At 37.2% G+C, this 20,436-nt stretch overlaps 1 protein-coding gene across 3 annotated transcripts; it reads right to left on the minus strand.

The window, feature by feature from the left end:
• Nucleotides 1-764: 764 nt before the first annotated feature.
• Nucleotides 765-3,906, minus strand: LOC113777576 (F-box protein At5g65850-like). Of its 3 annotated transcripts, none has more exons than XM_027322730.1 (2): nt 3,502-3,906; nt 765-2,328 (listed from the first exon to the last, which is right to left on the minus strand). In XM_027322730.1, exon 2 carries the CDS (start codon nt 2,297-2,299, stop codon nt 1,004-1,006), a length of 1,296 nt encoding a protein of 431 aa, XP_027178531.1. In that variant the 5' UTR covers nt 2,300-2,328; nt 3,502-3,906; the 3' UTR covers nt 765-1,003. The 3 variants fall into 3 exon arrangements, with proteins under 3 accessions (XP_027178531.1, XP_027178524.1, XP_027178513.1); XM_027322723.1 differs by having other exon boundaries at nt 765-2,331; XM_027322712.1 differs by having other exon boundaries at nt 765-2,299; nt 3,502-3,905.
• Between the last annotated feature and the right edge of the window lie 16,530 nt (nt 3,907-20,436).

Below are 20,436 nucleotides of genomic sequence, written 5' to 3' on the forward strand. Positions count from 1 at the left end.
TAAATAAAAGACATGAGGGTAATTCAGGAATAACAAAAACTAAGACAAAAAAAGTACTTACACTCCCTAACACTAAGATTCACACTTTCTATATAGTAATGATGATTAGGTCAAAGCTCAAACTGGTGTTAGGAAACCTTGTACCCAGATTGGAGATTATTCGGAATAATTATTATAAGACTTTTTGCGATATAATGTATATTAAATAAAAATGTAGTTGAGAAGATAAAAAGTTAATTGCAAATATCTCATCATCTCATCACACTATATAATGTTCATTAACAACGCTTACGAATGGATACCTTTCCAATTCAAGCAGAAGACATAACGCGCACTTGCAGAATGTAACTTGTGGAATGGATACCATTTGCTTTACATTTGCTGGTGCTACAAATTGTGGAATGGATATGTGGTTTTTCAGATTGATTTTCTTCGGCAGTTCAGGTTTTTGTTCTTCTATTATGATTCCAAAAATTATAAATCATATTCTTAGGGTTTCACTAGTAAGAAAAACTTATCAATTATGGACCTATAGCCTTTAAATGATTCCCTTGAAAAGATTCTTCAGAGAACATCCGATGGCTGGGTGAACTGAACAGTACATATGTCAAACTATATACGATCATCATGGAAAAGCGAGCCACCCAAGAAAGAGGGAATTTTTATAGTGAATAAATGAAGGCAATGACATTGAAAATCAGAACTTTTGTGGCAGTAAAGCAAGATTTTCCAAACGTAGCAACTACTTTGATAAGTAATAGAAAGTTATAAATACCAACAGAAGATATCAAATACTCCTCCGCTCAGAAAATAATGCAAGAGTGAAACCAAAAATTACAGCGAAATGGATCATATCCGTCATGATCACAACATTAATAAATTAAGGAGGAAAGAAAGACTCATCTCACAACAATCATCCTATTTTAATTCCAAGCAATCTTCTATCCCTCTTTCTCCATCTCATACTAATTTCCCCTTTTTTTGCGAACATAAAAAGAAGCAACTAATTAGCTGAAAATTTTAGAGAAACCAAGCTCTTGACATGCGGAATATACCTCCAACTCTCATTCATTTCACAAGTCTTACCCTTATCCAAGTGAAATGAGTTGATCACTCCTGTCTTCATATTATACGTAATGCAATTTCTTGATGGATGTGACTTATGATGGTAGCACCTTTCATGTTGAATCCCATCTTCATGTGCGACATAGAGGACTGCAATTTCCCCATCTTTCAAAAAACCAACAGGCACAATTTGAAATCCTGCCGGACATAATGTGTGCCGAAGCATTTGCTCCTGAGGTCCTAGATCAATAATGGCCAACTTAGTCCATTCACCAGCTTCTGCATCTTTTAGCAACCAGAGCTCCCATGAAAACTTCCCCAAGTAATCCATGAAACAAAGTGACTGCCCAGTTCCCATATAAGTCCTCCTTTTCCTCTCGGCACATTTTGGGGTGGCACGCGTGTAAAAAGTCTCAGTTTCAAGATCTAAATTAAGAACCAAAGGAAACTTATAATGTGTCCAATGCAAAATTCCTTCTGCACTAGCAATTGGCTTGTTGTAAAACAAGTTAAAGAATCCAAATTTGTCAATTTCCCTAGTCTCATTCTGTCGGCAAAGGCACCTCCATTCTCTATCAACACCAAGCGTTAGTATCCCACCTTCCAATTTCCTCTGATCATTAATGTAGAACTCAACCAGTTTATATTTCTTTGAACAAGTATGTCCCATACCTGAAAAACTTGGATTTGCACGGTCTGCAGCTGAAGGAGGAGGGAGGGTTACAACTTCCTTTGTAACTAAATTTGCAACATAGCGATTTCCACCTTGACTTTTAGCCATCAAGACCAAACCATTACAACTGCTCATACCAAATGTTGGCAAATGAGAAGAGTCTACCTCAATGATCTCAGGAAGATCATTCTTCACCATTTCGACATAATGTATATTGCAATCTGGATAAATTTGCTTGATAAGCATGCCCCTGTCCACCTTTAGGAGGTGTGCATCAATGAATGTAGGACTAGAGATGATGTTGTACCACTCTCGACAAACATACCTCATCACATTGTAAAGTATGTCTGCAGGAAGGTAGACAAGAATATTGAAGATAATTTCTGGTGGAAGATAAGGTATAGAAGGTCTCCGCCGTATCTTCTGATCATTGGCGTGAGGATATAAGGTATGCCTCTTAGATTTTGAGAAGCAATAAGATACAATATATTCCACTTTCTTGCGAGTAGGACGAGGACGGAGGTTATACCTTTTGAGCATATGATCAACCCCCTTAGCCATCTGGACCACAAAACACTGAAGTCAACGCTCTACTGCAAATATTCATTAACACTCAGTAAAACTAAAAGATAAAATGATAACTGGGGGAGAATTAAAACTAGCATAACTAATGTCTCAATTGAACAAGTCTCCATTGCAAACTGTTTATATAAGATGCACGATATAGTTAAGGCCTTAATGGAATAATGTACGTCTCTGTACACAGAAAAGGATGAGACACTGCTCAACAATTCTTCTTTTTTTTTTTCTCTTTTCAAAGCTGTATATTGATAACCAAAGTTCAGGAAGTTCTAACTTGCAGAACAGGACATTGAACTTCTTTATTGTATATCAAATATATTCTAAATTTTCAAATTCCAATAGCTGATCCACAAATGAATTCAAAAGGGTAAATTGGTCGATACAAGGATAGCATTAGTTTTGCCACGACTGAAAACTGAAGCTAGTATAGACTTTAATGCACCACAATCAAAAGACAAAAATTATATTGTTCTATCAGTATTTGATGTGCATAAGTTCGGAAACAACAATCAAAGTTTTTGGAATGCTGCATGGGAAATTAATGGCAACATGCTGTGCAAAGATATCAATAAAGACAAAGTAAAGATCAACCTTTTTTTATTCCCTATTTTTGCTTTACAGGAAGTTAATGGCATATAATAAGCAAAGATATCAATCAAAACTTTTTGAGACAGTACTAACAAAGATTCAGTCCTTTTTTTTACACTTTTTTGGTAGATAATGTCCGTAACAATTACTATAAAGGCATCACAAATCCATTTAAAATTTCGTATCCCAGAAGAAGCATTTCTATACCAACAATTGAACAAAATTGAGTGCTTTTTTTTTTCAGTTTCAAAAATTATGTACCCAGTAATTGGAGAAAATAAGTATCACCATTGTGACTGTGAAATGTAGCCGAAGCTTTAAGCAAATCGACAACCATTACCAGCTTTATACCCTCCCCTCTCCCCACCACCCAAATCCCAAGTAGCTGATGCTGGAACAAATTTTAGCTGAAAATTTTCTGCAGGCTAGGGGATTCATTCAATCTTCAGAACTCATGGATCCCAGAAAATTATAGCTGGATATTCCAAAACCCAAATCAACAAAAAAAAAGGAAAAAAGAAACAGTATAATAAATTAGGAAACGCTAATTATTAACGGATGAAAACAGAGAAGAAACCATATTCTATTCTTACCATTGCCGCAGTGACTCTCTGCCTAAGCTCTACGGATTCTTCAGTTATTTCATCTTTGACAAGAAACTAGCGCCGACCCGACTTGACCATATGGGCCCTTCTGCATTTGTGAGAGCAAAACGGAAGAAATATTGAGATATGTTATGCTGCTGAATGCTGATGCAGCCTCCAAGTACCAAAGGGCAGATGGAGAGAGTGACTGGATTTTGGTGGGGAGAGAGAGAGTGAAGAAGAAACTGGAAATTAGGGTTAAGAAATTCTGCGGGAAATGGAGAATGGCGAAATTTGAGAAGAGTAACTAAGGTTTGAGGGGGATTGTAATTAGCCAGTTTGTAGCAACCGATTACGTGATTTCTTAACAGATGATATTGTAAAATCTCATCAATCCCAAGATTATGATTTTGATGATTATACGTATAAAATGGAAACCAGTACTATAAACAGCTAATAAAATATCAAAAAATTCGCAACTAGTCCCAAATCAGATGCCCTGACTGTCGAAAGGGCAAAAATCAGAAACCACCTAAACTTTTCTAGGAAATGGAAAAAAAAAATGTGGAACAATTTGTGGTGGAAAATTTGCCAAATTGGTCCCTAATATTTTTAAAAAAATATTTTTAGTTCATAATATTTAAAATCAATCAGAATAGTCCCTAACATATAAATTATAAGCCACGCAATATATACTACGACTTTTTGCCACAATACTTTTTTTGTGGAAAAAAAATTCCCATGTAATACACTTCCATATTTTGTTCTTATAGTGATTGTTTTCTTATTGCCTTATTGTCTCCTAGGTTGTTTACTTGTTATTTAGAATGAGAATCTTGACAAGTACGAACCATATATGCAATCAATAACGAAGCCAAGGGGCTGAGGGAGCCATGCCTCCCCTTAAATTTTGAAAATTTTAATTCATAATGTATAAATATATGTGTAAAATAATGTGGCCTCAACTAATTTTTGACAATTTTAGTTTATATTATGAGAGTTTATACATAAATATGAATTAGCCACCTTAGATTTAATTTTTTCTTCAAAAAAAAGTTATTTATTTTTTATTGGGCTAATCATTTAACTTCCAAAAAATTGAACATATAATTTGATGATGTGACAACCCCACTTTCCCCTAGGGCGTACCCGAAGGGTTAGCGGACTATCTGTTTAACTTTCGTCAGGACTACTAAGTCGAAAGCATGATAATCAAACCATACGATACCATAGAGTTTCGTTTAAACTCGCCAACGAAAAAGAAAAGGACCACGGCCACGCCAGAATCCGGCCAAAACTTGGCTGGATTGTCAGCCGGATTTCTGGCCGGATTCGAGGCAGAAGGCAAACCAAAAATTTTCCAACTTCCCTTGCTAATCCGGCCATGTATCTGGCCGGATATATGGCCGGATTTCCCCGCAATGGATTCCCGCCAAAACTCTTTTCTTCCTCGTTCAAGTTTCATACTCGCCTGGTTTGTCCAACAAATATGAAATAAGTTCATCTAACCATAGAAACTTTCCTTCTCAACTAATATATGAAATCATACGCTTGCATAAATATATACATTGGAGTCATTACAAGCCAAAAGGTTGTATTGGGTCAAAATACAAGTAGGGTTTCTATCACAGAGGAGTATAACAAAAAAATATCTATACTAGCTCGACTCTTTCTTCCCAAAAATCATGATTTCCAACATATTGTTCCCTGTAAGGAAAACAAAGGCAACAGGGGTGAGCTTTCGCCCAATGAGGTACCAACAAGCCAAGTATTTAAGAATCACTAAAACACCATTGTACTCAATCAAATATAGCCAACAAATAAAGAGGAGTGAACACCACAGATAAACAGGTAGTGAAAGGATACATATGGCTCTCAAGAGCCCACCCTCTTTTGCGTTATTTGATCCAAACTCGTTGACACTCCGTTAACGTTTAAAGAACAAACGTGACCGTAGACCCCATTTTACATCAAATTTCGTCCACCAAACATACCCCTTACCCGGTCCGAACACCAAAACAGAAATAGAGGTGGTAATACTCGAATATACCGGAAATTCAGAGCCTCCAATATCCAAAGATTCCCCAGAAACAGTCCCCATGGATTATCAATTTTCCTCGATCAAGCCCTTGTTGGCTCGATTCAATTAACTACCCATGGGGTTGAGATCAGATTTCACAGACACAGGAAGGTCGTTGGATACAAGTCTTCAAACGACATCATATCAGGTACAATTAACAGATTCCAGTTTATACAGTAAACAGTTAAATAAGTAAGAGAGTGAGTGTGATAAAGTACACTCTCGTCTCATCCAGAATAAGTAAAAACCACAGTTATTCAAGTCACAGATTTTCAAGTACAAGTAAATCAACGAAGCAACAACCATGTGAATGGTACACTCATTAGTCAAGCAAAATAATTTCACGAGTTTCCTCCTGAAGTACGCCCTTGATCACCAGCATGCCCTAAAACAATCAAGGAAAAATAATTGAGACTCAATTACAAGTCGTACCTACCTAGATGAACTACTAATGCAAAGCAAAAAGGCGACTTTGGAGTGAAAATGTAACAGTTGGCCCTAAAGACATGTACCACCCCAAAACCCATCATTTCTACCCAAAATCAACCCAACTTAAAAGAAGCTAAATGGACTCAAAATTTGGACAACACTTCCCCTTAAATTCCTTACTTTTCCATCCTACAAATTAACCACCAATCTCATCTCAAATCAGCCACAATTGCACATACAAATCACAAACTAGTCAACACACTTAATTAGGGTCACAACACCCTTCAATTATAGCCAATTGATAGCTCCAAAACCCAATCACAATCAAGTCAAATTTAGAAATCCTAATCTGAAATTTAGACACCCAAGCTGGAAATTTCTTTAGGCAAAGGAAACTAGCACATAAAAGCTCAATAATTCATATAGCAAAGCCATCAAAACATGAACAACCCCAAAACATCACATATGAGCAGAATTTTTTACCATAAAACTGAAATTTACCATAACACTACTTCAAACCAAGCAATCTTCTCATAAAATCACTAAAACTACAACCTTAAGCCACATATATGAAAGAAAAGGGAAGTTTCTTGCCAAGGTACCTTGTAACCTCAAGAAAGATGGAAGCTTAGTGCTTTCTCCTCTAAAGTAGCTCCACCAACACCTTAATCTTCCTTAATTAACACTTGTATGGAGCGGTTTACAAAGTTGTTGGCTAAAACTCAAGATTCAAGCAAGTTTGGTAGTTAAACAATAAAGCTTTCTCTCTTGTTTTTCCTCTCAAGGTGGCCGGCCAAGATGGAAGAAATATGAGGGAAATTTGGTCAATTTTTGATTTAGTAAAGGTGAAAGAAAGTTAGGTTAAAGTCCAACCTCCGTTAGTTTCATGACACTTGGCTTTCCTAAATTTATTCTCATCCCTTTGTCTTCCAAAACTAATTAATCTAGTTAACCTCTAATTATCTCCTAACACCTTATACAATAATATCCCTTTATGCAAAACTTCACTCAGTCATCAAATTTATCGCACTTAACGCATTAGCGGGTCCCACGTCCAATATATACTATTAATGTCATATAAACTAATTTATATTAGGAAAATGATTTTAAAACTTGACTCCCTTATAAAATGTCTAGAAAATTAATATACTAAAGGAAAGTATAAAAAAGGTATGCAAGGAAATAAAATAATAACTAGAAAATAAGAAAATTTTTTGGTTCTCATACTTTCTCCCCCTTAAAAGAATTTCGTCCTCGAAATTTCTCACCTTGATTAACGAACAGCTCAGGTTATTTCCTTTGCATATCTTTTTCCGCTTCCCAAGTTGTCTCTTCTGCTCCGTGATTTTTTCACAAGATTTTCACTAATGAAATTTACTTGTTTCTCAGTTCCTTAACCTTTCAGTCGAGTAACTGCACGGGTCTCTCCTCATAGGTGAGTGACTCATCTATCTCAATTTTCTCTGATTGTAGGATATGAGTCGGATCAGAATGGTATTTCTTGAGCATCGAGACATGGAAGACATCGTGAATCCTGGACAAGTTTGATGGTAGTTCGAGTTGGTAAGCCACCTTCCTAACTCGTTGAAGAATTTTGAAGGTTCCTACAAATCTTGATTGAAGTTTCTTTCCTCTACCCACGGTGACACTTCGCAACAGTATGATCTTGAGAAATACAAGGTCTTCAATTTCGAACTCCAAATCCTTCCTTCGGTTGTCCGCATAGATCTTTTGCCGATTTTGAGCTGTTTAAAGTCTTTGACGTACCAATTTGACTTTTACATGTGCATCCTCCATCAATGGCATTGTGGTTGGATCTAAAACTTTCTTCTCTCCCATTTCATCCCAATAAATTGGCGATCAGCACTTCCTTTCATAAAGAGTTTCATACGATGCCATTTGAATAGACGAATAGTAGCTGTTGTTGTAGGCAAATTTCACTAACGTCATGTGTTGGCCCCAACTACCTCCAAAATCTAAGATACAGGTCCTTAACATATGTTCGAGGGTTTGAATGGTTCTCTCAGATTGTCTATCCATCTGGGGGTGATAGGTGGCACTAAGGTTTAGTTTGGTCCCTAAGACTTCTTGCAGCTTTTGCCAAAATCGAAATACGAATCGGGGATCCCTATCAGAGACTATACTCACTGGGACTCCATGCAATCTTATGATTTCATCCATATACAACTGAACTAGTTTTTCCATGAAGTACTTCATGTTCATGGGTAAGAAATGAGTGGACTTGGTTAACCTATCAACGATTACCCAAACGACATCATGTCCTCTTTGTGTCGGCAGCAAGTCTGAGACAAAGTTCATCATGATATTTTTTCACTTCCATTCGGGTATCTCAAGAGGTTGCAACAAATCAGAGGATTTTTGATGTTCAGCTTTCACTTGTTGGCAGACAAGACAAGTTTGTACATATTGGACAATTTTCCTCTTCATGTTATCCCACCAATATGACCCTCTTAGATCCTGATACATTTTACTACTACCTGGATGGATCGTATATTTCGATCAATGAGTTTTCTTCAAAATCTCTTTTTTCAATGTTTTATCTTTTGACACCACCACTCGACTCCGATATTTTAAAATTCCTTCGGGACTTAAATTGAAATCAGATAATTCTCTCTTTTCTACCTTTTTGATCCACTTTTGTACCATCGGATTCTCCTTCTGAGTCTCTTGGATTCGATCTAGTAAAGTGAATGTCACCCTAATATTTTCAAAAATCACCTTTTGACGTTCCAGATAAGGGTTCCACTCATTAACTCTTTCTAACATCTCCCACTCCTTCATCATTAGCCCAGCCACTTGAGCCTTCCGGTTTAAGGCATCGGCTACGACATTAACCTTCCCAGGATGATAATTGATTGTACGATCATAATCGTCTAAAAATTCCATCCATCGACACTGCTTTATGTTCAACTCTTTTTGAGAAAATAGGTACCTAAGACTCTTATGATCAGTGTAAATCTCAGACGTTACCCCGTATAGATAATGTCTCCACTTTTTCAAGGCAAAGACAACAGCTGCTAACTCCAAGTCGTGGGTTGGATAGTTTTGTTCATGAAGTTTCAATTTCCTAGAGGCAAAAGAAATCACACTCTTATTTTGCATTAGCACACACCCTAATCCTTCTCTCGAGGCATCAATATATACAGTGAAACTATGCTTTCCATTAGACAAAGTTAGGATTGGTGCCATGGTCAACCTTTTCTTCAATTCTTGGAAACTAGCCTCACATCTAGCGTCCCACACAAAACGGTCATTCTTCTTTGTCAAATCGGTTAAAGGACGGGCGAATTTTGAGAAATTCTTAATAAACCGACGATAGTAACCTGCCAACCCTAGAAAGCTACGAATCTCAGTGAGATTTTCTGACCTCTTCCACTCAGTTACGGCCTCTACTTTCGCCGGGTCTACAGTGATACCCTCCTTTGAAATCACATGCCCCAGGAAACAGATTTTCTCCAGCCAAAATTTACACTTACTAAATTTGGCATATAACTGGTGCTCCCTCAAGGTTTGCAAGACCATTCTTAAATGTTGTTCAAGTTTCTCTTGAGTTTTTGAGTAGACCAAAATGTCATCGATAAACACAACGATAAATCGATTCAAGTAGGGTTTGAAAATCCGATGCATCAAATCCATAAAAGCGGCAGGGGCATTGGTCAATTCAAAGAGCATGATTGGGAATTCAAAATGTCCATATCTAGAATTGAAGGCAGTTTTTGGTGCATCTTCCTTACTAATGAGCAATTGATAGTATCCCTGTTGGAGGTCTAATTTCGAAAATACCACTGCTTCTTGCAACTGATCAAACAATTCATCAATATGTGGCAGTGGATATTTATTCTTAATTGTCACATTGTTCAACTCCTTGTAATCTATACACAGCCTTAGACTCCCGTCTTTCTTCTTAACAAAAAGTACAGAAGCCCCCCATGGAGATCCGCTCTCTCGAATAAACCCTCTCTCTAACAAGTCTTGCAATTGCAACTTCAACTTCTTAAGTTCAGCAGGTGCCATCCGATATGGGGCTTTAGAGATAGGTGATGTCCCCGATAACAAGTCAATCTTAAATTCTATCTCCCTTTCCGGCGGTAATGTCACTAACTCATCAGGAAACACATCTGGATATTCTTTCACTACCTGTATATCTTCTACCCTCAACTTATCGACAGGAGTGTTTATAAGAAAAGTTAAGAACCCTTGCGCCCCTTTACTCAGTAGTTTCTTAACCCGAATACCCGAAATAAGCGCAGATGAGGCTAATCTACCCTTACATCTAGCCTTAAAGCCGTCTCCCCAGATATATGAAATTCTATCACTTTTTTCTTACAGTCAAATTGAGCATCATACTTAGCTAATCAATCCATACCCAATATGACATTGTACCCCTTAATGGCTAAACTTATTAGATTCCCCAATAGTTTCCTCTCTCCTACCCAAATTTCACAATTCGCATACACCATACTAGTGATCAAACGTTGGTCACCCGTAGGAGTACTAACTTTCAAGTCATATGGCAATCTAACAGGCTTTATATCAAGTCCATACATAAAATCGGGCTTGACAAAGGAATAGGTAGCACCAAGGTCGATTAAAATCTTAGCTAAACGGTGGAATACAGGGATCGTACCTTCTACGATCTCAGATGAGTCAGGAACCTGTTGTTGCTCAAGGGAGTACATCCGAGCTGACACCTTCAGTCTAGTCCCTTCGACCTTAGACTGTCCAGGGTTGGTCGTTGTTGGCTGCGGGTTTCCACTCTCTTCTCGCGGTGGAACCGGACAGTTGGCAATTTGATGCTCTGCACTCCTACAACGTAAGCATTTCCTTTCGTTCCTCCAACAATTATCTTCTGTGTGATTCGATTTTTCACAATATCCGCAGGAGACACGGGGAGTTGATGCCGAGCCTCCCTTTGGGTCATCCCTTTGTTGTCCTTGCCCAACTTGGCCCCCTCTCGACGGGGCTCCTCTTGACACCCCTGGAAGTCTTGCTCCTCCAGTTTCCTTTCCAAATTTAGGAGGGGTACTCTTATCCTCTTGCCCTGAACTATTTTCAGGAAATCCCCGTTTCTTCACTTGGAAGGTCCTAACCTGTAGCCTCGCATTTTCGACTCGCTGAACCTTCTCCATAGTCTCACTAAAAGTATTAATTTGGATTACAGCCAGATCCTTCTGAATTTTAACATTTAACCCTTGAATAAAACATCTGATACGCCTTTGCTCGGTCACGATGAGTTCAGGAGCAAACTTAGATAAACGGGTAAATTAGCTCTCATATTCGGCTACAGTTTGAGTTTCCTAACGAAACCTAATGAACTCATCCTTCTTCTTCTCCTGAATTAGAGGTGAAAATACTTTGCATTGAACTCCATCATGAAATTCACCCATGTCCTCGGTGTCTGTTTCCTTTCCCATTTCAGTCTTATCACATTCCACCAAGAACGGGCTGCCCCCTTCAATTGGAAGACAGTAAATGTGATATGCCTCTCCTTAGTATAATGCAAAGCAGCAAATATATCGATCATCTTCTCTAACCACCTCTCAGCCACGTCGGAGTCTGGTCCTTCAAGGAACTTTGGTGGGGAGAACTTCTAAAGTCATTCGAGAGCCCTATCCTCACCCTCTACGTGGTTCCCAGGATTTACCGGTTGGTTAACAGGATTTTGGCCCCGATGCTCTACTACGTGAGCCAAAAGATCGGTCATACGCTGAATTGCGGCGGTAACCTGAACATTAGAATCGACCCCTGGTTCAGGATTTGGTTCAGACACTGGTACATGAGTACCCTCTTCATTCAGGGGTTGCCTCGATCCGCGCCCACGATCGCGTCCACTACGAGTACCCTCCATTAGTTTAACCAATCTAGAATTGAAGCGCGAATATAACATTAAAGATAAATACATATATAAACAAGTAACAAGAAGTATATACAAAGCAAAATGCAAATATACATATAACACAAATGTATCAAACAATTCACACACTAGCACTCAGTCAGATACAAACAAAAGGAATCCCACGAAAGTATCGAGATCATCCAAAATATAATATACAAAACCTTGCCAAAGGTACAACACATCTAACTAAGAGTTTTCTCTAACTACCCCGCACACGGGATCAAAACATGACTCAAAGGAGCTCTAATCTAGTTCCTAACGGAGCCAATGGACTCTCCCTTATGGTTAGAGCTAGAGGCGTCTCCCTCTCTAGGAGCTCCGTCGCCCGGAACCTCCTCTTGTGCATTAGCACCAATCACTCCCTAGATTAGCTTTTCACACTCACTAATAATGCCTCAGGACCGGTCTCTAACCTCCCTGACCACCTTAGCGACACGGTCGTTGGCTACTTGTAACTGCTCTCTAAGAAAATTCGTCCGCTCTTGCTCCATGGCTATGCCCCCGTAGAGCTCCCGAATCCCATCCGCTTGTACCCTCATGATGCCCCTCAATCTTGCCATCTCGATTTGACCCCTAGTGGTGGCATGCCGAAGCCTCCTCCTCTCGTCTAGTACCGCCACGACCACATGGTCGATATAAGAGTAGTTCCGGTAACGGCTACAGCGTCAAGTCCGACTAGCAGTACTCCAACACCGGATCGGTCCTTCAGACCTCTCCTCGTAACCGATGACCGAAAGCGCCTCCGAGATGGCTCACCTCCGCCCTCTCCACTAGCTCCGTCCATATGCTACACGAATAGCATAGTTTATATCTTAGACAGGGTAATTATACTCAATGACCCCATAACACATTAATCGAAGTTCCTGAGAATCAAATTTCTAGTTCACCCAAGTCTTTCTAATCTAGACTCTGAAACCAACTGTGACAGTCCCACATTCCCCTAAGACATACCCGAAAGGTTGGCGGACTGCCTGTCCAACTCTCGCCAGGACTACTAAGCCGAAAGCACGATTACCAAACCATACGATGCCATAGAGTTTCGTTTAAACGCGCCAACGAAAAAATTAAAGGATTGCGGCCACGTTAGAATCCGGTCAAAACTTGGCCGGATTCGAGGCAGAGGGCAAACCAAAAATTTTCCAACTTCCCTTGCTAATCCGGCCGGATTTTCCCGCAGTGGATTCCCACCAAAACTCTTTTCTTCCTCGTTCAAGTTCTGTACTCGCCCGATTTGTCCAACAAATATGAAATAAGTTTACCTAACCATAGAAACTTTCCTTCTCAACTAATATATGAAATCATACGCTTGCATAAATATATACATTGGAGTCATTACAAGCCAAAGGTTGTATTGGGTCAAAATACAAGTAGGATTTCTATTACAGAGGAGCGTAACAAAAGAATATCTATACTGGCTCAACTTTTTCTTCCCAAAAATCATGATTTCCAACATGTTGTTCTCTGTAAGGAAAACAAAGGCGGGGTTAGCGTTCGCCCAATGAGGTACCAACAAGTCAAGTATTTAAGGATCACTAAAACACCATTATACTCAATCAAATATAGCTAACAAATAAAGAGGAGTGAACACCACAGATAAACAGGTAGTGAAAGGATACAGATGCCTCTGAAGAGCCCGCTTCCTCTTTTGCGTTACTTGATCCATGCTCATTGACTCTTCGTCACTACATGCAATTATCAATCTGTTTGAGCTTTTAAGAGTAATTAAATTTTCTACTATGTGTTGCTCAAAAAATAAAATGATTGGAATTGGAAGGAAAAATATCCAATGAACAAGAGGGAAAAAGGAAACTAATACGAATAGGTGAATGATAATAATAAAACCAAGTATCATCATAAGCAATTGCATCCTAAACTTATTGAATTTAGTAAATTGATCAATGGGATACATGTATGCATGTTATAAACTAATTTTGATATAATTTAAATTATTATACAATTACTGAATAACCTTAATTACTTTTGATGTTCATATACAAGTACCGAATTAGAAATAGTAACTATTTACAAAGGATAAAATTTATGTAAAACTTGGTTGGTGGGGTATTAACACTAGGTGGGAGTCGTATGCCTTGAAAAGAAGAAAGAATGAATGAAAAGAAGAGAGGACCACATAATAGAGATAAAAAATGAGAATAATGGAAAACGGGAACAAAGAAAATGGTAGAATATTTGTGGAAAGCTGTATATCAAATTGTAAATTGCTTTTTATTTTGTGGATATTCTTTGTTGCACAGGGAACCTATTTTTCGGGGTGTTGGGCCAACAAAAACTCATGATTCACCAAACATGTATTATTTAAGAATTAATCTTTCCTACACCGTTAGTGATTAGTTAATTTTTCTTATTTTTTGACATATTTATTTCATCTTTCTTTTATCCTACAAAATCGATTCTTGAACAAATTTTGAGTTGATCAGTGGAGGAATTTGGTTGCAAATACAGAATACAATAGAAAGAGAAGGAAGAGGTAGAAAAAGAGGTGAATAACCTATTTTTATTTGATAATAGGTAATAGTTACAGGTTATAACATGTTGCCAATTTTCATTAATGAGGTGATGCAATATGGTGAGCCGTCAGTGTAAAATAGATTTACACTCACGGTGTAGGTAAGACTAACTCTTATTTTAAACATACCATATATTATTACTACTTCAATGACAATAGCTAGCATGGATTTTACAATATTTTTTTATTATTATATTTTGTAATTTATATAGAGCGGTTAGACATGGAGAGGGTGGCAATATTCCTACAAGGAGTCAAACGGCGAGTCCCTTCCCCTCCCATAGGGATGTGGCGAGTCCCAGCATGGACATGAGAGGTCCTTCTGGTGAAAATCTACAAATCCGAATACACGGTAATTTCCTCTATTAATATAATCCCCATATTTTAGTTACACTAAACAATTGTATAATTGAGCATGCAATTTATTTTATTAGAATGATATGTCTATTTGTGCATAAAATTTATTTTATTAGAATGATATGTCTATTTGTGCATAAATTTTATTTTATTAGAATGATATGTCTTGTTATGTTTATAATAATTCTTTTAAGAAATTATCGTAACTGATTGGGTTTTGGTTGTGAATAAATAATGATGATAACAAAATTTACCATTGTACAAATCAAAGTTGCTATTTATCAACCAAATTTTTTATTCACTTGTTGCCTTATTTCTTCACCCTATATTAATTCTCAATGCTTGACTGATTTGCATTGTTTTAACTGTTTTAGTCTATCTAGACTGCTAAATACTTTAAAACAGAAAGAGGAGCAATTGGGGGTACTTGTGAGTCAAATCCTTATCAACAATCAAGATACATCTTTACGCCAGCAACTTTTGGAAACTCTGATTTATTTCAATATCCTTAGAAAGATTCCTACTCATTTTGATGCTTTGCCTCCTGCAAGGCTGGAGGAAAACATTGTTGGTACTCTTAAGGGCAATTTTGGGGCTAAGCAGGAGCAGATAGACTCCATTGATTTTCAGAAAGAAATTGCAGACATTGTTCCCACCACCTCTTGTGCGAAAATGCATGATACAACAATTGTAGCCACCTTGAGCGACACCTCAAATGCACGGTAATATTTTTGTTTAAGAATATGATGCAGGGTAATATTTTAGTTTATGAAAATGTTAGAAAGACCCGGAAATACAATTCGGAAGGTTCCTAAAGTCGTTGTTTCAGGACTTTGGCACAAATTGAGAGCCTAAGGCATGAAATCAAGGAGCTTAAAGAAGAGCAGACAAGAATTCAATCAGGTACATTGATTTCATTGTTTACTCTTTCTACACTGTTGTTACTAATTCTGACCGTATGATGTTGTTGTCTTACAATGATTTCTTGATTCTGACCATCCCTATCCCTGTTACCAGTTCATCCTTTTTGACCCCTTCTTTTCCCATTTGTCTAAGCTGTAGGCTCTGATGCAGAGAGTCCCATTGCCTTTACCTCATTCTGCTTTCCGACATGTAACATGTAAAGATGAATCCTTCTTTTATAGGTTGCCATATTTACTAAAACTAGTTTTTCTCAGCCTCACGCGATGCGTGAGGATGCCCTGGGTCTGTGTTAAACAAGATCAAATGAAGGCAAGTGAATTAATATAAAATGGTTATATATTAAATACATGATGAGTGCTAGTAACTATGGGGAATTTGACTTTAGGTAAATTGGTTATTGTCGTTATTCGTTTGCTGAATTTATTTATGAAGCTGAAGAGATTTTTGTACTACTAGACTTGGGCTACTAATTGACTTAACGTGAGATATCGATACGATATATTAGTATCGATATATTAGTATTTCATAACTGCAATAAATTATCAACGATCTAACAGTCAATGCAACGAGATTTTTTTTCCTAGAACAATAAAGATAAACTAACTGTAATAGGTTGTTACATGGTCCAATTTGGGCAAGCCAGTAAATTCCACAGTAATCTTACTCTGAAATTAATGGCCTTAGAAAGTAGCTAGTAATTTTAATTCAACAAGACAAGACATCCAGGCATAATTGCATAAGAGCAAACTTGATCCTACATGCGAGTATTATGAATTTGTGCATACAAGTGATGCTGGCACCGGAGATATGCTTACCTTTAATTTAGAGCAGATAAAAAATGAATGATCAACAATTACCTAATCAACCAAGAAAAAGATCATTAATTGGATAGGATCTCTTGTGTGTATTTTCCCCTAATTGCACTGATAAATAAGACCTTGAAATTAGGTTATCTAACATTCTTAATGTAGCATTAATCAGTAAGTAATGACTAAAATTAGGTAGAATTATAAGGCATGGTTATCTAACTTTTTTTATGTAGCATTAATCACTAAATAATGCATAAAATTATAAAATGGGTTTATCATTTTCTTTTGTTTGCTAGACTTGAATGAGCTTTCAAACATATTTAAAAATATTTTTAGACCAATGTAAAATTGAATTAATTTTTTTTGTATATTCAATGGCTTTTTTCTTTTACATTAATAGGTCTGGATGCATGACATCTATATAATTTTTATTGACAGGTGTCGAGCCTGTGCAATAATAATTACTAAAAAGTCCTAATTACCACCACAAGTAATTATAGAACAAATCCAAGTACTGGAGTAGGGACTCTAGGTGTGCATTGTATTACTTGATTCACCCTGTTTCCGAAGAGTTTGCTTGATCCGATATGCCAGAATTGTCTATAAAAATATTAAATTTGCATATAATGGCAAGTAGGGTCAATTCCACAGGGAACGGATAGGAAGTTGTTTTTTTCCAAGTCAATAGAACCAAATTGGGGGATATTTAATGGAATGAAAATGAAAATGAAAATAAACAAAATTCAGAAGCTAACTCAACAGGTACAATTTACTAAAAATAACAATTAATAAAATTCTACCCAAATGATCAACTTTTCAGGCACGGTCCAATTAAATGATCATCGATACAAAGATATTTCATTCATTCGTCACTAGATTGGTTACAACTATCAACAAGATCTGACAACCAATTCTTCCTTACTTTTTCGACAGCCAAGGTACGACCATTGACTGCTTCTCTAACCAGAAAATAACCCTAAGTATGATCGTAAGAATTTAATTACCTAGTTGAATTAAAGTTAAAAGAACCCAACCCTAACCAATGAACACGCTAAGAGGGTTTATTTAAACTAGATCTTACGTTTCCCCAACATAAAGCCAATTATAGTGGTTGTCACTAGTTGTCAACTAAATGAACAATTATGGATTCAATTTAATTAACGTGGCAGTAGACTATTAGATTAAATTAAATATTCGGCCGTTGATACTCAATTAATAAAATACCCATGAACAATTAATCCAGGAAACGTACGAATAGTAACGAATCGGAAGAAATAATGAAAATTCGATTAGATCTCACAGATGTTATGGACTGCGCTTTCGTGTCGACCTTTGAGTAGAGGAGAAACCTAGCCGCTCCTCATCATATCAATCTCGCGTGATTTGATTGATAACATCCACACAATTGCCAAAGAGTTGGAAAAAGTGAAATAGTGAAGGAACGAAAGAGAAAGTCTCTTAATTTCCTTTCCTGTTTTTGAGTTCGTACTGGAGCAACAAAGGTAAAAAGTAAAAGTCTAACCAGAATAGTACAAAGTCTAAAACAGAGAGTCAATCGTCTGACAGGCAGAAGAAAACTAAAAGCTAAAGCTAATCTCCTCATATCACGTGAATCTGGCTTTTTTAGCCAATTCACTCGCAATAGCCGTCGAAAAGAAAAAAAGAAGCGTCAGTCTCTACTCCCTCGTGGAAAAGGGTTTTAATCTTGTGCACCTTCGCGGCCCATGAGCCCTTTTGACTTCCTAATTTTCCACCTTTTTCTACCAATCCCGCAGGGTCCGTCTTTTAGGTATATCTCCTCAGTTTCTGGCATGAGCACGCCATGAAATAAAGGGTCTTTTGGAAATTTGCCTCAAGGGATCATTTTTAACGCCAACCACCTACAATTTACACAAATATGAAATACGAGCAAAATCTCAATAGTTAGCACAGTAAGTAGCCAAAATTATGATAGAATAACAGTGTGAGGACTCGAAAAAATTCTTTATATTTTTCTTAAAAATGCCCTTTTATTTGGAAATTATTACTTTATAATGGTCCTACTATTTAATCACTCCACAATAAATGCAAATGAACCTAGGAAGTAGGGTTTCACTTTTCGTTTTCAAGTTAGAGCGAAATAGGATTTTCACGTTTTTTCGTAGTGTGACTATTCGGTACGGAGTGAGGATCAAATTTGATAGGTAAGAGTGACTTTTGGATGAGAAAATATTATATGATTTGAAGTGATAATAATAAGTTAGTGATTAGAAGGTAAAAACCTTAGTATACGTGATTTAAGGAAAATCGACTCAAACCGACGGGTTTCGATCACTACCGATTGAACCCACCACTTGACCACCACTTCCCTACCACCACATACCCTTGATATTTTTGCAAAATATCTCCCTCATCCTCAACCATATAGCCGAAATATGTGGGCCAAAATACAAGGAAAAAGAAAGTAAAATTTGGATGGTTTTAGTGGTGACAAGTGTTGGTCATCTATGGTCCCTTGACCAACCCTTTTGTCTTGCCTTCTTATCTCTCATTTTATCTCATTTTTCTCATTTTTTTTTTCTGTTTTGGCCGAGAGCAAGGAGAGGCAAAAGAGTGAGGAGAGTTTTCAACCTTCTACCTTGAATCCAACCTTTTGAGTGCAACCAAGAAAAACTAAACCGATTAATCACTAGTTTGGAAGCTTGGGAAGTTTAAGGAACCAAAAATTTCAAGGAGAGATGGAAGATCATTCTTACAAGCTCTTGTCTTGAGGTATAATGGCTGATCAACCTTTCTTTCCCCATTGATCATGATTAAGTTGGGTATTAATGTTAGTATTGTGCTTGTGATGCTTGTTCCAAGTGATTTTGATTATTAGATGGATGACTTTTGAGTTAGGATTTCTTGTGGGTTAGGTGTTGTATGATGTATATATCTGGTATATAATCTTGTAAAGAAGATGGTAGTGGTAGTTTCAAGGTAAAAATGTGAATTATTACTTGAATATAGCAAAATTTCAGATTTCTGGAAATTGTAGCTTCAGTTCTGCCCGATTCCATTTCATCATGTTAGAAGCCGAATTAGGCTTAGCACAAAATATGAAAGTTGTAGAGAATGACATTTTATGGTTGCCTACAAAATTTTAGGTCAATCGGAGCAATGTAACCTGTGAAAAGATGAAAATACCCTGAATGCCCTAGGAGTGAAATCAACGGACAGTTTTGACAATGCACTAAGTTGGTTGCGTTTGTTCACCCTGATACGTACTGATCTAGCTTTTAGCCAAAACATGAAAGTTTTAGTAATTTGTCTTAGCTTCGAAACGGTATAAGTTTCACCTCAATCCGATAAGCGTAGCCTAAGTTGTGTCCGTTACGTAAAATCACGTCAAATCTGTCTTTTGCTAGACTTCATTTCCGCACATGTCGTTAGCTTGAATTTTGTACTTGTATTACCTTGAGCCTATTGAACGGCTATTGAAATGAGTGTGTGTAACTTTGGGTTTGATTGAGGAAAAGAATGAAGCCATAAATGGCTGGAAATAGGAAAATACAAAGGGCGTGCTGCCCAAATTTACGCTCAATGGCTAGGTAGACATACTTGTAACTTGAGTGAGGGTTAAGAGCTATTACCACTTGAACTATCTAGGATATTTGCGTCTTCTTTTATCGAAGTATATCAGTGAGGATTTGGCCGAACTTGTACCCTTGAGAAATACAATCATGACTACGATGAATACGTTTTCCTTGTACTTTCGACTCAAATGGCATTTCCAAGTATAAATGTTACAAAGTTATATAGTTTGAAAAGCGAGCGAGTGTTTCACGAATATTCTCCAAGTGAATTTCCATTTCTTGATTCTTATTGAACGAAACGTCTACGTTTCGAACCTTAGTCGATTTTTAAAGTTCTGAAATAAAAT

The sequence above is a fragment of the Coffea eugenioides genome, chromosome 1 (genome assembly GCF_003713205.1).
Source record: "Coffea eugenioides isolate CCC68of chromosome 1, Ceug_1.0, whole genome shotgun sequence".
Classification (NCBI taxonomy): domain Eukaryota; kingdom Viridiplantae; phylum Streptophyta; class Magnoliopsida; order Gentianales; family Rubiaceae; genus Coffea; species Coffea eugenioides.